At 38.7% G+C, this 16,768-nt stretch overlaps 2 protein-coding genes across 3 annotated transcripts; one reads left to right on the top strand and one right to left on the bottom strand.

Moving 5' to 3' along the window:
• The first annotated feature begins 881 nt into the window (after positions 1-881).
• Positions 882-3,742, top strand: si:dkey-1k23.3 (heat shock protein 67B1). The gene is made up of 5 exons (XM_026931433.3): positions 882-1,371; positions 1,453-1,516; positions 1,603-1,723; positions 2,654-2,902; positions 3,308-3,742. Exons 1-5 carry the CDS (start codon positions 1,002-1,004, stop codon positions 3,587-3,589), a joined length of 1,086 nt encoding a protein of 361 aa, XP_026787234.1. The 5' UTR covers positions 882-1,001; the 3' UTR covers positions 3,590-3,742.
• Positions 3,743-5,076: 1,334 nt separating this feature from the next.
• hspb8 (heat shock protein b8) lies at positions 5,077-16,768 on the bottom strand. Of its 2 annotated transcripts, XM_026931490.3 has the most exons (4): positions 16,644-16,768; positions 16,151-16,533; positions 13,849-13,912; positions 5,077-7,057 (listed from the first exon to the last, which is right to left on the bottom strand). In XM_026931490.3, exons 2-4 carry the CDS (start codon positions 16,497-16,499, stop codon positions 6,892-6,894), a joined length of 579 nt encoding a protein of 192 aa, XP_026787291.1. In that variant the 5' UTR covers positions 16,500-16,533; positions 16,644-16,768; the 3' UTR covers positions 5,077-6,891. The 2 variants fall into 2 exon arrangements, with proteins under 2 accessions (XP_026787291.1, XP_034154951.1); XM_034299060.2 differs by having other exon boundaries at positions 16,151-16,753.

Consider the following 16,768-nt stretch of genomic DNA (forward strand, 5'->3'; position numbering starts at 1 on the left):
AAGGTTTTCATTCAACTCACTGTTGTGTATGAAATTCATATTCAAATACATTTGCAATCTTTTAAACTCCATTCAGGTAAATGCCACTGAAAGCAAATATCAGTCCATATGCATGTGTAGATATTCAATAAAAAATGGAAAATAAATAGTTAAATTCTGAAATAAACACAAATGTATCCCATTAAACAGAGTTGTCCATCTATACATTGTTTTTGACCTACATTTTGTTGACATTCTGAAATGTAAGACCAGGTTTAAAAAAAAAAAAAAAAGCAGAATAAGGCTGAAGGTTGGTTGATGTTAAATGAAACACAAAATTATTTTAAAAACCCAACTTTGGGTTGGCAGCAGTAACCCAAATTCATATAACAGCACAACACAGTGTGTTTTATTCCTTACATATTAATCTGTGGAATTTTGTTTTCACTGAAGTATCATATGTATACATAGTGGTCCCATTTGGAAATAGTGCTGAATTAAAAATAGGGATATATAAACTCCACCTGTCACATTCTCTCATGAAAATTACCCTGACACATGCCCAGGGTGATCCCACTGAGGGGCTGAAAACTTCGCTTCTGCTTAGTCATTGTCATAGCCTTCCTGCCAAACCAAATTTCACAGTTAATTAACTAGCATGCGGCTCCTGTTTGCAGTTGTCGTGATCTCTGTAGCATGCTAATGATCACTGCTAAGTGACAAAGCTCATCTCAGTGTTAGCCGGAGATCACATTGGATGTTGTGCCTCATCCCTCAGCTATTTGCCGTTTTCCTTTTAACATCTATAAATATCTCTAAATTAGCATCAATAGCAACAGCGTGGCAACAGTTCCTGCTCGCTCTCCGTCACCAACACCATAAATTCTCCTCTCTTAGCATCAGCAGAGCTGCTCAGGACATGCTAAAAGGCCTGGGTGGCATATATAAGGAGGTGACAGGAAGTCCACAAGCAGCACTCTGCCTCAGATAAGAAGAGGTTCAAACAAACCCACACTTTCATCATGGAAGACACAACCACCAAGTCTACAGTCACGAAGGATGAGGCCCAGCTGTGTCGTGATGCCTTCTCGCGCCCTCCAGGCTACGGCTGGCAGCCCAGTCTGCTCTACAACCAGCACTTCGGTCTTCCTCCCTTCCTGGACTTCAGAGATCTGAGCTGGATGGAGAGCATTTTTAGGAAGCTACGGACCTCCTCATGGCCCGGATACACCCAAGCATCTGGGTTTGCCCCGAAGATCCACAGAGAGGTGGGTGGAGGCGTTTCCGAGGTGTCGGCCCAGCAGAGCAGATGGACCGTGAGTCTGGATGTGAATCATTTCGCGCCGTCTGAGATTACAGTGAGAACAAATGGTGGCTTCCTGGAAATTGAAGGTCAGTGTGAATGCTTTCTTAGAATTATCCAGTGAGTTTTCATGAATTGAAATGGCTGATGTAGTTGTGTTCTCACCACAGGAAAACATGACGAGAGACAGGACGAACATGGCTACATCACGAGATGTTTCCTCAGGAAATACAAGTGAGTCCCAAGGCTGTGATTTGCTCTTCATCACTGTAAATATAGATGTCAGTGTTGATTATAAGATGCATTCGACTTTGCACCAGGCTTCCTGCTGGAATTGAAGCGGAGAGTATACGCTCCTCTGTGACTGGAGATGGAGTTCTTACCATTGAAGCCACGTTACCCAACATTGCACCATCGGCTGATGTTACAATCCCGGTCCAGGCAGGTTCTTTAGTCTTATCGTGGAGTTTAAAACATCTTTGTTGTTCTATCTAAAATCTATTAAAAGTCATGACATGTTCAGTGTTCAGGTGTTTATATATCCTCATATAATATGGCTATATAGAGCACTACATAGATACAATACATAAATGCCATTATTTCATACCCTAGATAGAGGAGAAGAGAACCTATAATGTATGTAGGTTCCTTATTGGATATATAGTGCACTATGTAGGAATCCCATATGGAGTAGAGAGTTAAGTAATTAAGTAAAGAATAAAACACTTGGTGTTTTATTTTTCCCATACATCCTACATAGGGGTAGACTTATTTCATAAAAATGGATCCCAAATGACTTCCTATTAAATATATAGCACACTGTTGAGGGTATAGAAACCATTATTTCTAAAGATACATGCATTTTTGTACATGGAGAAAGTAGAGCTGAGTCCCATGTTGGCTCACTATTGGATATTTAGTGCACTACCTAAGGCGCAGTAGCAAATATTTATGTATTTGCGATAAAACACAGAAGGACCCCAGAGAGAGTCCAGGTGTTCAGAAAAGTAATATGCAAAGACAATATGCTGTTAAATTGAAAGCGACGCAATTGTTAGCTATTTTAATGCAAGAATTTTTAATTGTTTAAAATTGCAGAGGCAAAATATGCTTTTCTAAGTAATTAAAAAGTCGTCTAAATCTGCAAAGCTGTTTATAAATTAATCGTCTTTCCGCTTTTCCAATTACAAGTCGCATAATTGTCCAAATAACCAGCAGTGATTAAATAGAACTGTGTTTATCCTGTGGAGGAACTGCTGCCCTTTTTCTACAGCTTTCTCTCCAGCGCCTGTGGCATTTTTTATTTTATTTTTTCAAATAAATATATTTCTCTATCAATCTCCTGTTTTTTTTTTTTTTTTTTTGCCTCAGGTGCTGCTGGAGGCACCAGGTCTGGAAGACCAAAAGCAAGATGGCCACCAGCCTGAAGAGCCTGAGATAGCAGACCCAGTCATTCCTCCTCCTGTAGAAAAGCCTGAAGGTGACACTGTAGGCGCTGATGAGAGGATTCATCACACGAACGGCCTACCTGATGCTCCAGAAAGTGTGGAGGGAGGAGAGGAAGCCATCACGAGCCAGCAAGATGGAGAAAAGAGAGAGGAAGAGAGTGTATATGTAGCTGTAAGTGACTTGAAAGAGTTTATTCCAACTATATGTATTATTTGTCCATTTAAGTATTATTAATTATCAAATATCATTACTTGTTGTCAGCTACATAGCTAAACTAGACATCTAATATTAGCACAGATGAAAACTGGCAGGCTAATAATATAAACTAGCTGACCATCGTGATCATGTGTTACATTTACCACACAATGCACAATAAGATGTACTGGACTTTTTTACCTTTTTTTTTTTGGTGGCCGATAGATTTGAGCACATACATCAGTATGAACGATGCGAAAAGGCTATGAATGAGACATGTAAACATTTAACATTCAGCTGACTGTCTACTTCCTGATAGCATCCATAAATATCTCTACTCATTATTATTATTATTATTATTATTATTATTATTATTATTAGGATTCAGCTGGAGCCACAGAGGAGGTGCTGGATTCAAAACCTGAGGCTCCTGAAGCTCCCGAAGCCCCTGAAGCTCCAGAAACAGTGACGTCTGAGAGGGAATCAGAGATCCAGGGAAAGGAAGAGGATGAAGAGATCCAAGGAGCGGAGGTGGAAGGAGATCTGCCGAGTGCTGAGGCTGAGGGAGAACCTCCCGTCTCGGGGATAACTCAGGAGGAGATCCCGACTAAGCTGGACGTCAAGGACAAACAGGCTGTAGAGCAAATGGAGCAAATCAAGTAGATGAAGATGACTGCCTGGAGAGATTGATAAAAATCCGCCGCTCATCCTTAATTCAGCTGATTCATCAGTTTATTGACCATTAATTAGCATTATCTGAGAGGCAGTTTGCTGTAACCTGTAACTTTGAAGCGCTAATAAACCAGAGCACCCGAATGTGTGATTCCTTTATTTTCATTCCTGTTTCAACACCCCTGATTTAACACATGAACTCATTCATACTCATCATGAAATAAAGAAATGAGACAGGAAATGAAATAAAAAATTAAAAGGAAAGTATTTAATTTGTATATTAATTACACCTGACTTGTGCTTGTATGAAAAGTTAAATAGATTTTATTTTGGAACATTGGATAGTGCACAGATTTGGCATCTACAGCTCCCAAAACATGATGTGAAGTAAAATAAATTAGTGTATAATAAATTTCTATTTAAACCAACTGCTCTCCTATAAACTTGTGGGACACTTCCAGGGGCTAATCGTTGTATTCTCTGTGGTTTGCCTCACTCAAAACTTACAAGTAATTCAAAATAATAAAAATAATCGGTATAGTGTTTAAAATAATGAGAACATTGTTGCTAGGCAACTGGGAGCTGCAGAGGGCAAGCATAAGCTAGCTAGTAACTGAGGCTAAGGAATTAGCTAGGTACTACATAGCTGTTAAGTTTGTTAAATGTACGATTTATGGCGTAATTACAGAGGAAACAAGACAGAGCTGTCAGGAATATCAACATTTCACTCAGAAATGGTGTTTAATTGCTAAGAAAAGACTCTATTGCTACTACATACACTTAGCATTAACTTCAGTGCAAGTTTCCATATTGAGAAACGTGAACAGGAAAGCTACAGACAAAATAATCAAAGCTTAGAAAGGAAGATGCTCACAGCAGGAGTGTTTAGGGTCATGATAAAGTGAACATCTAAAAAAAATAGACCTGCTTTAAGGTGAACTTCTATAATGGTGATTGGTAAAGGAACCACCTGAGTGATAATTCACTACCTGAAAAACGTTATTAGTGACTCTGGATGGAAAATGGCAAAAGCAATCAGCGAGTTTATCTACAAACTCGGATCAAGTTTAAATTTAATCTTACATTAGAGGGAAAATCGAGAAAAAGTGCTCAGCTGGTGTTTGACTAACTCGCACCTTAACTAGCAATGGAAAAATTAAGTAAATATTTAGTAAACTCTGGTACTCGATTTTATTCCTATTATGCCACAGCAATTTTCCAATGATTACTTTTTTAAAATTATTACTAAATGACATGTACTTTTTATTCTTTTTAGTTATATTTAACGTTGTGGAATGTCTGTGAAACAAATTAGTTATAGCTGCTATAAAAAAATTACAGCTTGTCATATTACTGAGAAACCACTAAGTCCTGAAGACTTTCTGAAAGCACTGACACGCACTGACACTGGAGACTCCTTCCCTAAATCTCATCAACAAAAAACTATATAAAGAATATACATGAAATGGATAAGGAGACCCTTTTTGAAAGACATTTTATTGTATAGAATTTCTCAGTACAAGTTACAAACAGTATATTTACACCCAATGAAGTATCAGAAAAAAAAAACACTAAATGATAAAATACTGACTCCACTAAAGATAAATCAATTGCGGATAAATTAAAAGGGTTAACAATTGTTAATATGTTTAGTTACAAAACACACTGCATCTCCAGGAGAAAACTGAATTTACCAAAACAACAAAAACAAGTGCTCACAAGAGCTGGCCTTCATAAAATATAGCACTCAAACAGAACTCTCTCTCTCTCTCACACACACACACACACACACACACACACACACACACACTATGTTGGGTGTAAAGTACATTTATACCTGGAATCGCACTTTGCTGATCCTCCTCTATATACCACATGTAGATTTGGCTAAATGAATTTTACTTATTATATATTATATAATTTTACTTATAGTTTATTCATTTCTACAGAATTTACTTTCAACCTTACACTGTATGACCTGTTTCCAACCCGCTCCTGTGCACAATGTTCTTGCCATGGTACTTTGTATAAAACTATCTCTCAAGGACACCAGAATGAAGAAAACTCCTGTAAAATCATCACCTTTAGCTTTAACGCTAGCAGCTTCCTGCTTTTTTTTTTTTTTTAAGCCATGCCACAGGCTGTTAAATTGTTCATGAGCCAAAGAAAAGGAAAAAACCAAGGTAACAACAAGCACCAACTGATATTATATTCACTTGAAGTTAGCAGAGGAAGTTACTGCAAGCCTGATAACTTTGCTAACTAAAGCTGAAAATGATAAAAAATGTCCATGTTAACTGTCGTTTGTACCGAATAAGAAAATATTCATCAACTATGTTACCTATTTTTACTTCCTTTTCTCTTTTCACTTCAGATTTTGATGAACAGAAATGCTATGGCTAATCCATTATTGCTAAGTTCTTTCAGTTCATTGTTATATTGCTAATTTACTTAGCTAGCGATAACCTGCTGTGTGTTGGTGATATTTAGCCTTTGTTTCCAAATGTTTGGTTTCCATCATGTCTCAGCCACAAATCTAAAATGAAAATAAAACCTTCCCTTTGGTAAGTTGTTCATTAGCCAATAGCAGAAAAAACTGAGGTAATGTGCCAAGATTATATGTCGACTGAGAATGCTAACTTAGCCAACTATATGAGGCTAGCACAGGAGGCTCTTGCAAGCTAGCTAATTTAGTAACAAGGTAGGACAGGGCAAGGTGTTATTTAACTCCATGGTAAAGGATACACTGAAAAACAAACTCACTATGCCATCATTTCTTCCAAACAATCCCTTTCACCCCAGATTAGCATGTTTTGATGATGTTTAGCTTTTTGTTTCCAAATGTTTGGTTTTCAGGCTGTCTTAGCCACAAATTTAGATTAAACCCTCATCTTTTTTTAGCCAACAGCAGGAAAAAGCTGAGGTAACAAGCTTGTGTTATTTGTTCAGCTAACTTAGCCATGTGATTGACGCTAGCACAGGAGCACAGGAGGGTACTGCTAGCTAGGTAACTTAGCAACAAGTAGGAGCAACGCGACGTCATTTAACTGCACCACACACTCGCTACGCCATCATTTATTCCAAACAATCTCCTTTCCCGTCTTTTCAATCCCTTACACCCAAAATTAGCATAACTTTTTGGTGATATTTAGCTTGTCTTAGGCACTAATATTTGGTTTTCAGAAAGTTTTTGCCATACATTTACATTAAACAACACTTCAAGTTGGAAATTGCAGTAAGAATTTCGTACAAAATCACATCCCCACCCCCACCAGCTCGGAGGAAGTGGATTTTTAAGCTGTGGTAGGTTCCTGTGGTTTGGTTTGTTCTTCCATGGGCTCGGCCAGAGCCTCGTTACTGTACAAGTAATATGGAGGAGTCTGTCTCGCCTCGATGATCAGCACTCCCTCAGGAGAAAGAGACGCAAACACTGTGACTGGGTCCACATCCACTGGGATCCTACACAACATGAGAGAGAGAGAGAGAGAGAGAGAGAGAGAGAGTAAAAACCAAAGTAATCTAGAATGTTATCGGGCCCTAAACAGAAAGTACGAGCTGGCAGAATACCTCTTCAGCATCAGAGATACAAAACAGAGAGAGATCCTTACAAAATACAGGCTCAGTGTTCACAGTCTAGCCATAGAGAAAGGCAGACACAAACAAACATGGCTTCCAAAGGTAGAAAGAGTGTGTTGTCACTGTAAGACTGGTGAGGCTGAGACAGAGGCACACTTTCTCCTTCACTGGGATACCTTTTGTAACAGAAGAGAAATATACTTTGAAAAATTCTCTAAGCTCTTGCCACAGTTTTCCGACCAATCAGAAACAAAGCACATGTAGGTACTACTGGGGGCGGAGTCACGCATCTACTGCAGCGAAATTCAGCTCTGAGTTGCACATGTTCACTAAGTGAGTACTGCTCTGATCACATCTCACTGGACAACTGTGCATACTCAACATATATCTTATTTACTCTTTTATTTTATGTTATGTTATTTTATGGTGTATATGTACGTAACTATTGTAATCCTTATACTTATGTCCTACACTTGTACCTTGCATTTTGTCACTATTTATTTATTTATTTATTAAATTCTCCTTCCTTTCTATATTCATGCTTTGGCAATATTGTATGTAAAAATCATGCCAATAAAGTACTTTGAAAACTGAAAAAAAAATTGAGAGAGAGAGGTGGGGCGGCGGGGGGGATGATACAGTGCTTCAGAAATTTTCTAGAAAATTAGCAAAACAGTACACCACCCACTGTTTCCAGTTCTTTCTTTCCTTCTCCCAGTTTATCTGTTGTCATTGTCTTGACGTTCCTGTCTTTTTCTCCTTGTTCTCTTCTGCAATTCTTTTCTATCTTCATTTTCTCCTTTTCTTTCCTTTCTTCTCTTAGTTTGTTTCTTACTTTTTTCTTTGTCCACTTCCTTCTCATCTCTCTCTCTCTCTCTCTCTCTCTTTCCTCATTATTGTCCCCTTTTCTCCAGTTTATCTTTCTCCTTCATTTCTTTATTTGTATTTTGCTTCCATTTCTTTCTTTCTTTCAACTCAGTTTATTTCCTGTCCTTGTCTATCTCTTTTATTTAAATTCCTTCCTTTCCCTCCTTCTTTCTTTCATTTTTCCATCTTACTTTCTTTATCACTTACACACAACTTTTTTCTCTTCATTTTCTTTGTTTTTTCTTTATTTCTTTCAGCGCATATAGTGAAATACATCGTACACTACATTTACAGTGTAGTATCTCGGAACTGAAATATCCGAGCTTGACTTATTGACTTATTACGCTCTTCTCTTTTTCCGTATAATGCTCATCTCATTTACAGGATTAGTAAATCCACGTATGATCGTCAGTAACTAAGCTACTCCACTGTCACCTTTGTGCTAGTTTTGGGACTCTTTACTGAAACTCAGCGTGTGTTATTTATTTGTTCTTCTCACAGGCGCATGGGAGGATGATCATTCCTAATGTATTTCCTCATTTCATCATTTTGCAGTGTGTGTGTGTGTGTGTGTGTGTGTGAGAGAGAGAGAGAGAGAGACTGTGTGTGTGTTTGTGTGAGAGAGAGAGATATGCAGGTGTTGAGTTCAGAAATAGAGTCTGTTCCCAATTACTACAAATCACCAGCTGATGCGAAGATTATCACCTTAAATCTCCATCTGCAAACTGGAGTAATCAGTGTGGCAGCCATTTTAATGAGAGAGAGAGAAAGAGAGAGAGAGAGAGACAGACAACATGGTGGAAAGCGAAGGAGAAATGAAAAGAAAGAAAAAAGAAAATGACAAAAAAAAAAGAAAGTGTGTGAGAGAAAGAAAGTTAGAAATAAAACAGAGAAAGACAAAGGACAGGGAATGAGAGGAGGAAAGAGAATAAAATAATGAAAGAAATAAATAAAGAGAGAGATAACGAAAAGGAAAATGAGAGAGAAGGCAAGAGAGAAAGAGAGTGAGAGTAAAAGACAGAAAGACAAAATGGGAAGAGATGGAGAGAGAATGACTGAGCAAACAAAAAAGAGCGAAGGAGTGAGATAACGGAAAGACAGATAAAGAGAGTGAGACAGACAGAAAGAAAGAAACAATAAGAGAAGGAGAGAGAAAGCACAGAGAAGGACTGGTTGGAAGAGTTATCATGTGTGTGTGGGGGTGTGTGTGTGTGTGTGTTTGGGAAAGGGTGGAACACACTTTAAACATGAATGTGCAGTGATGTCATTGACAGATCCCCCTCCCAAAACTCATCTCCTATTGCAACATTCCGGAAAGGGAACAGGAATGGAAATGGGAATGGGATTGGGAGGTGCGGAACATTCTGGAGCCTTCAGGGGCGGTTCAGGAACACTACACTGAGCATGAGGAGTTCAATGCTAGCAACACAACATAAACAAAGCAAAATATAATGACATCCCTGATAGCTTAATACCATAGGTTACTCATTTACAAAAAACATTCACTTGATCTGAAAAAATGCTACTGATGCTTCCCTAATAATAATAATAATAATAATAATAATAATAATAAAGGTCCTTTGTTAGCTAGCATGAGAAATGAGCATTTATGTATATGACTTCAAAATCTTTTCAACAATTCTGTGAGATTAGCTCATTATAGATAGCTAGCATTAGCAGTAAATTAGCAGATAATGCTAGGGTTAGAATTGAAGATGATCAATTTTAATAGAAGAAAAAATCCTGAGAAAAAAAAAATCCTTTCAGAAATCCTGTCAGGTTTACCAGTAAAAAATTATGAACATACAGTATATACATATGAAATTCTGTCAGATTAGCTCATTATAGATAGCTAGCATTAGCAAAAAAGATTATGAACATGACACAAAACCCATCACTAGTTAATGCAAGTGTTAGCATTGAAGATTCTGAAATTCATGAGCTATAAATTCCTCTCATAAATCCTGTCAGATTAGCACTTGTTAGCTCGTTAGGGTTAGCAGTACAGATTATAAATGTTTATTATGAAGGTTATGAACTTTATAAACTATGACATAAAATCCTTTCAGAAATCCTGTCAGGTTAGCATTTGTTAGCTATCTAGCTAGCTTTAGCATTGAAAATTGTGACCATTTTTGTATTTGACTTCAAAATCTTAGCAATCCTATGTGATTGGCTCAACATAGATAGCTCATGTGTTCAGGAAAAATTATGAACTTCAAGACCAATGCCATAAATTCCTCCGAGAAATCCTGTCAGGTTAGCAGTTGTTATCTAGCTGGCTAGAGTTATCAGTATAGATTATAGATCTTTACAAATACGACTAACGTCCCTCTCAGAAATTTTGTGACATTAGCTCGCTAAACTCATGTTAGCCATCTGGCTAGTGTTAGCAGTGTATATTTATGAACAGAACTTAAAAATCATTTCAGAAATCCTGTCAATGTTAGCAATGTTAGATGAACAGATCGCATTAGCAGTTATATTTACGAGCATTCATGTTACCTAGCTAGCTAACACAATCTAAACACACACACACACACACAAATATATACAGCTTCCTTCTTCCTGAAGACATGGAAGATAAAATATATAATAATAATATATAATAATATATATTATTGTCTAATGTATGGTGATTTATTCGACTGCACTACACACTAAAACACAGAGACAGAGAGAACAGAGGTACTGACACACACACACACACACACACACACCCCAGCTCTCTGACCTAATAAGGTAGTGAAGGCAAGTGTGTGGACTGTAATATAAACATCAGTGTTAGTTCAGGAGTCACTTGCCATTTAATTAACATCACACTGCTATAGTGAGCTAACACCAGTGTGTGTCCTCTCACACACACCACACACACTCCAGCCGTCCAACAGAGTGTGTTCCCTCAGCATTAACACAAACTCCATACACTCCAGCAGGGTGTTGTACTCCAGAAGTAATTATCTAAACACTTTTACCTCAGTTGTTTATGCCGAGGTCATTTCCTGTATGTAGTAACTGTACAGATTATAGCTGATTATAGAACAGTTAGTTCTGGTCCACTAATCTGATTGGTCGAGCAGCGTGTCAGTAGTGCTGATATTCAGCGTAACAGCCTGGGGACATGTAACTGTGTGTATCTCGCCATGTGTCTGTGTTCGCTACATAAAATTCCACTCCTAGCAAAAGTTCGTTACAGTGAAACTGTTACTACACTTACTACGGGCTGTCACTCAGTCTGTGTGTTACCATGGCAACACGCTACACTCTATCCAGCTGTCACAGCCGTGATGTTATTCAGTACAACAGCACGCGTGCTCGTGCGCTACCGCTTAATTATTTTCTATTTTATATCATACAAAACGGCTTGTGGCCTCTAACTATAATCTAATTTAATTTCCAGTTAAAAGTAACATCAGTCATTTCTGTCTTTATAATCTTCATGTATTTATCATGTGTTCATGGTATTTTTTCTTGGTACTTTCTTTTCTTACTGGCCTTTTTTCTCACTCCTCTTCTTTCTTTCATTCTTTCTTTCTCCCTTTGTTTTTGTTATTGTGGCTGTCTCAATTTATCACAGCATGGTAAAGTTTTTCCTCTTCCTCTCCATGGCAGTAGAGTTGTTTTTCTGAGTGTGTGTGTGTGTGTGTGTGTGTGTGTGATAAATGATCTCAGCATTAGGGGCTGCAGGCGTCGGTGCAGTCTGTTTACCTCCGGCAAGAAGTTTTCATTATCATTTCATCTCTCGTATCGATCCTGTAAGACTGCCAACTGCTGTCTCTCTCTCTCTCTCTCTCACACACACACACACACACACACAGACACACACATAGAGGACAGAGAGAAATAACAGAAGGAATGAAAGCGAAAAGTAAAAGATAGATGGAGACAGAAAGGGAGGGAGAGAAGAAGCAGAAACGCTAAATGGAGAACAGAGAGAGAAGAAAGTGACAAAGGAATTTGAGGAGACAGACAGACAGATATGCAGGCAGACAGACAGATACACAGACAGACAGGCAGATATGTAGACAGACAGGCAGACAGATACAGAGACGGACAGATACACAGACAGGCAGGTCATCAAATGAAGACGAAATAGAGAGAGAGCAGATAATAACAGACCAGCTGAAGCTGATTACATTTTGTTTTTGTGTGCTCCTTTGTTCATGCTAAAAACAGACACAGATACACAAATACACTGGAGACTCCTCCATAATGTGAAATAAACTTCTCCTTAGAGAAAACTTCACATATCAACGATTACACACGTTTTTAAATCCGTTTATGTGGAGCGTCTGTTGTACAAGTCCCTGTGAATGAGCTGTTGCTATAGAAACGATAACATATTAGAACAAGCCCATTAATATAAACAGCCGCACTACTATTAATATTTGCAGCTGCACTACTGCCAGAGCTTCTGTTAGATAAAATGAATCAACACCTTCTGACCAATCACAATTCAGAATTCAAACAATGTTCAGGAGGGTTTTTTCAGCTGTTCAACAAAGGTCAGAGGTCACCAGGACCCTAAACTCAGTATGAGGGTTAAAAGCAGGTGCACTCTAAACCATGCAGTGAGAAAGAACAGTGAACTAAAATAGACACAGAGTATTTATAGATCTGTTGTGAGGGCGGTACGAGTCTGCTGTCACGCCATGTGACGTTTGTGGACTACAGCTGAGTATGTTCATATCTACTGCGCTTCACCTGGAGCTTCAAAGAGCAAACCTTCAAATATCTACTGCACACCACCTGGATCTTCAATGGAGCTTCAGAGAGCAAGCCTTCCTACATCTATTGCACTTTACCTGGAGTTTCAGAGAGCAAGCCTTCTCAGATCTACTGAACTTCACCTGGAGCTTCACTGGAGCTTCAGAGAGCAAACCTTCTCACATCTACTGCAATTCACCTGGAGCTTCACTGGAGCTTCAGAGAGCAACACTTCTCATATCTACTGAACTTCACCTGGAGCTTCACTGAAGCTTCAGAGAGCAAACCTTCTCACATCTACTGCAATTCACCTGGAGCTTCACTGGAGCTTCAGAGAGCAACACTTCTCATATCTACTGAACTTCACCTGGAGCTTCACTGAAGCTTCAGAGAGCAAGCCTTCCTACATCTATTGCACTTTACCTGGAGTTTCAGAGAGCAAACCTTCTCACATCTACTGAACATCACCTAGAGCTTCACTGGAGCTTCAGTGAGCAAACCTTCTGACATCTACTGCACTTCACCTGGAGCTTCACCTAGAGCTTCAGAGAGCAAACCTTCTCACATCTATTGCACTTCACCTGGAGCTTCATACTTCCTACTTCATAATCAGACACTGAAGTTAATATCAGCGTTATTGCCTCCATTCATTTCAGTTGTTGCCTTTTAAATCAACGTATCAATCCACAGCTGTACAATCCTTACACCCCTAGTGTGTGTGTGTGTGTGTGTGTGTGTGTGTGTGTGTGATGGAGAGAGAGAGAGAGAGAGAGAGAAAGAGAGAGAGAGCATTAATGCTCTTGGCTACAAGGAGTACAGAATTAATGTTTTTATTTCCTCTTCTGTCTAAAAGCTCAGCACTGATTATTAAACTCCACTGATTATTACAACTTTGTCTAAAAAAAAATAGGGTTGATTGATGTATTCATTCATTAATTTTTTTTTTAATATAATAAATCTTCAATCTTTCATTATTTTATTGTCATTTTTTTTCATCACTCTATTACTTGCTATCTTTCTCTTTCCTTTCCTTTCTCTCTGTGTCTATCCTTCTTTCCATCTCTCTGTTTCTGGGGTCAGATATATGCAGAGACACTCACTGAATTTTCTTAGTGAAGTTCTTCGTCACGATTCCTCCCTCATCCTGTTTCTCTTCATGTTTCCCTGAAGAGAAAAAAAACATCATGATAGTTATTAACTAACACACACACACGCGCACACACACACACACACACACACACCAGTAGTCTGAGTGAAACAGCTGCTAAATGAAGTGACACTTGACATTTAGCTCTTGGTGCTCAGTGGATGACTTTGCAGTGATTCTGCTTTCATACGAGGATCAACGCACAGAAGCACACTTCCTGTTCATGACCTTTGACCCCAAGATTTTTTTTTTTTAGAAAAAGGTCAGAGTAGGAAACATTTTAGCAGCATTAAGCATCAGAGCAGAGCTTCAGCTCGACGCTTTCTTTACAGGACCAGGACTTTCTTTACAGTAAAACTCAGCTCTTTTGTATTTTCTTTCTCTTAAACTGTATCCTTCTTTTCCTTATTATTTGTCTTTCTTTCTCTTTCTGTTTCTATTTTTATCTTTCCTCGTGTCATCATTTGTGCTTCTATTTATTTATTTATTTGTCTTTTTTGGTCCATCTTTCTCTACTATATCTTCTTACGTCTGTTTTAGTTCTTCTTTTTTTCTATCTTTCTCTCACTTTTTCTTTTCACCTTCCTCTCTTTTATATCTATTCATTACTAATCTTTCCTTTTTTTAAATCTTTTTCTGTTTCCATATTACTCTTTCTTTCCATTCTCTCTGTCTCTCTTTCTCTCTGCAACTGTTAGATTGTTATTGTGTGCTCTTGGCTCTGGTCTGGCCAAGATATGTGCAACCCCCAACACACACACACACATTCACACACTTGCTTCGTCTTTACGTCATAAAGCAAGTAAAGTTTGGATGAATTCACTTAGGATGAGGCTCCCTGTGTGAGGAGTGTGTGTTGTGTGTGTGTGTTCCTGATATACTGTCTCTCCCTTTAGAACAGGTGTCATCCTGTGATTAATCAGAGGAGTGTGCGTGTGTGTGTGTGTGTGTGTGTGTGTGTCCTTCACAGAGAACGCAATCCCAGAGTTCTGTTCATGAAAGTTTAAACACACGATGGACTCAGCTCTCGAGCTTACTGAGGAATATGATCAATATCTCATAGCTAACATTTTCCTTGTGTTTGTAGCTCACTATGTGTCTATAGCTACATTAAGCTAATTAACGTAACACAACCTGGTTACTGAGTTACTCACAACATTGTAACCTAGTTACTAAGCTGTGGTATAATTCTGTTTAAAAAGCCAAGCTGTGTTTTGTCGCGTCACTTCATTCACCAAAGATTAGTCATGGCTGTGATCTTCAAAACCTGAATGTTATTCAGACAGTTCTGACGCTGAGCTGAATCTGAATCTTGCCTCTGCTCCACGTGCCTCCATCTCCGCTTTAGCGCTGTTTATAGACAGAAGAGAGCGACTCTCCGCCTGACGTCTAATTCTGTCTCGTGTTTGTAGCGTGATGTTTCTTAAAGTGTCTCAGCAGGTGACAGAGAGTCAGAGAGGCATCATCGAAATGTGCAAGTCATTGTGCTTGTCTCACACACACACACACACACACACGCTCTAAAACTAAACCAGTCTAAAATAAGAGTTTAAATTAAACCAGTATAAATTAAACCAGTATAAACTAAACTAGTCTAATCCTAAACTAGTCTAATTTGGACTAGTCTTTAGTTTAGACTGCTAGTCTACAATAACTCGCTCTACTAAAAAGTCGAACCTAAACCAGTCTATTAAACTAAATTAAACCAGTCTAAACTAAACATTCAACCAATCTAAACTAAACCAGTCTACTAAACCAGTCTAAATAAGATCAGTCCAAACTAAACCAGTATAAATTAAATCATCTAACCTGAACATTTAAACTAAACCAGTCTAAAGTAAATCTAACCTAATAAGTAATAAAGTATCATAAACAATCTTATTACTCAAACCTCAAATATTGAAAACTAACGGAGTCTAAACTAAACCATCTAACATAAACCGGTTTAAACCAATCTTTTTAATCTTGAATTAAACGTAAACAGTCTAAACTAAAGCTGGACTACATGAACACATAGGTTTGAAAAAAAAGGAAAAGTTTGTGGAGCTTTAAGACTAAAAGACATTTTTTAATGTATGTTTGTGTTTATGTTTGTATTACATTTGTGATTATTTTTGTAAAACAACTAAAATGTCTTTAAAAAAAAAAAACAAGAAGAAGAAGCTGACCTGGTGCACACAGTGACGTCACCCAAAATCAAACCAGATAAATCATCTCATTTCTAATTTTGTCTGTCTGTCTGTTCTGTCTCTCACCTGAAACTTCTACGAAACCGTCCTTGGTTTTGACACTGAGCTCTTCCGGTCTGTAGCTGTGCACGTTCACGCACACCTTCCACGGCTCGTCCGGGTCCACCGGCGGCGCGCCTCGCGGGGACTGCGCGCTCATGGAGGTGCGCGGGAACGAGGTGCGCAACGAGCCCGTCCACGGCGAGCCGAGGCGCGCGCTCAGGCGGGGACGCGCCCAGCCAGGCCAGTCCAGAGACAGATCCTCCGGGAACGCGGACATGGGCACGGAGAAGTCCGGATCCATGAAGTGCGTGGAGAACGGGTCACGCGCAATCCGCTGCCTGCTGCCCAGGGGGTAGAAATCACCTTCCGCCATCTTCTCCAAGTTTTAAAGACAAGTGTAGAAAAGTCTGTAAAGAGTTCACGGGTTTTCAAAAAAAAAAAAAGTTTTTAAACGTCTCACAAGATCATTAAATTCTGTGGAAACAAATGAAAAAAGTTTTCAAACTCGCATTAATACTTAGATAAAGTTGCTTCTGGATGCACGATCACACACACTAACACTCACACACTCACACAGCCCTAGAGTTTAAATGTCCACTTGCTGCGTGTGTAAAAGGTCTTCAGCCAAAAGTGGACTGGCGC

Source organism: Pangasianodon hypophthalmus, chromosome 24 (assembly GCF_027358585.1).
Source record: "Pangasianodon hypophthalmus isolate fPanHyp1 chromosome 24, fPanHyp1.pri, whole genome shotgun sequence".
In the NCBI taxonomy this organism is placed as follows: domain Eukaryota; kingdom Metazoa; phylum Chordata; class Actinopteri; order Siluriformes; family Pangasiidae; genus Pangasianodon; species Pangasianodon hypophthalmus.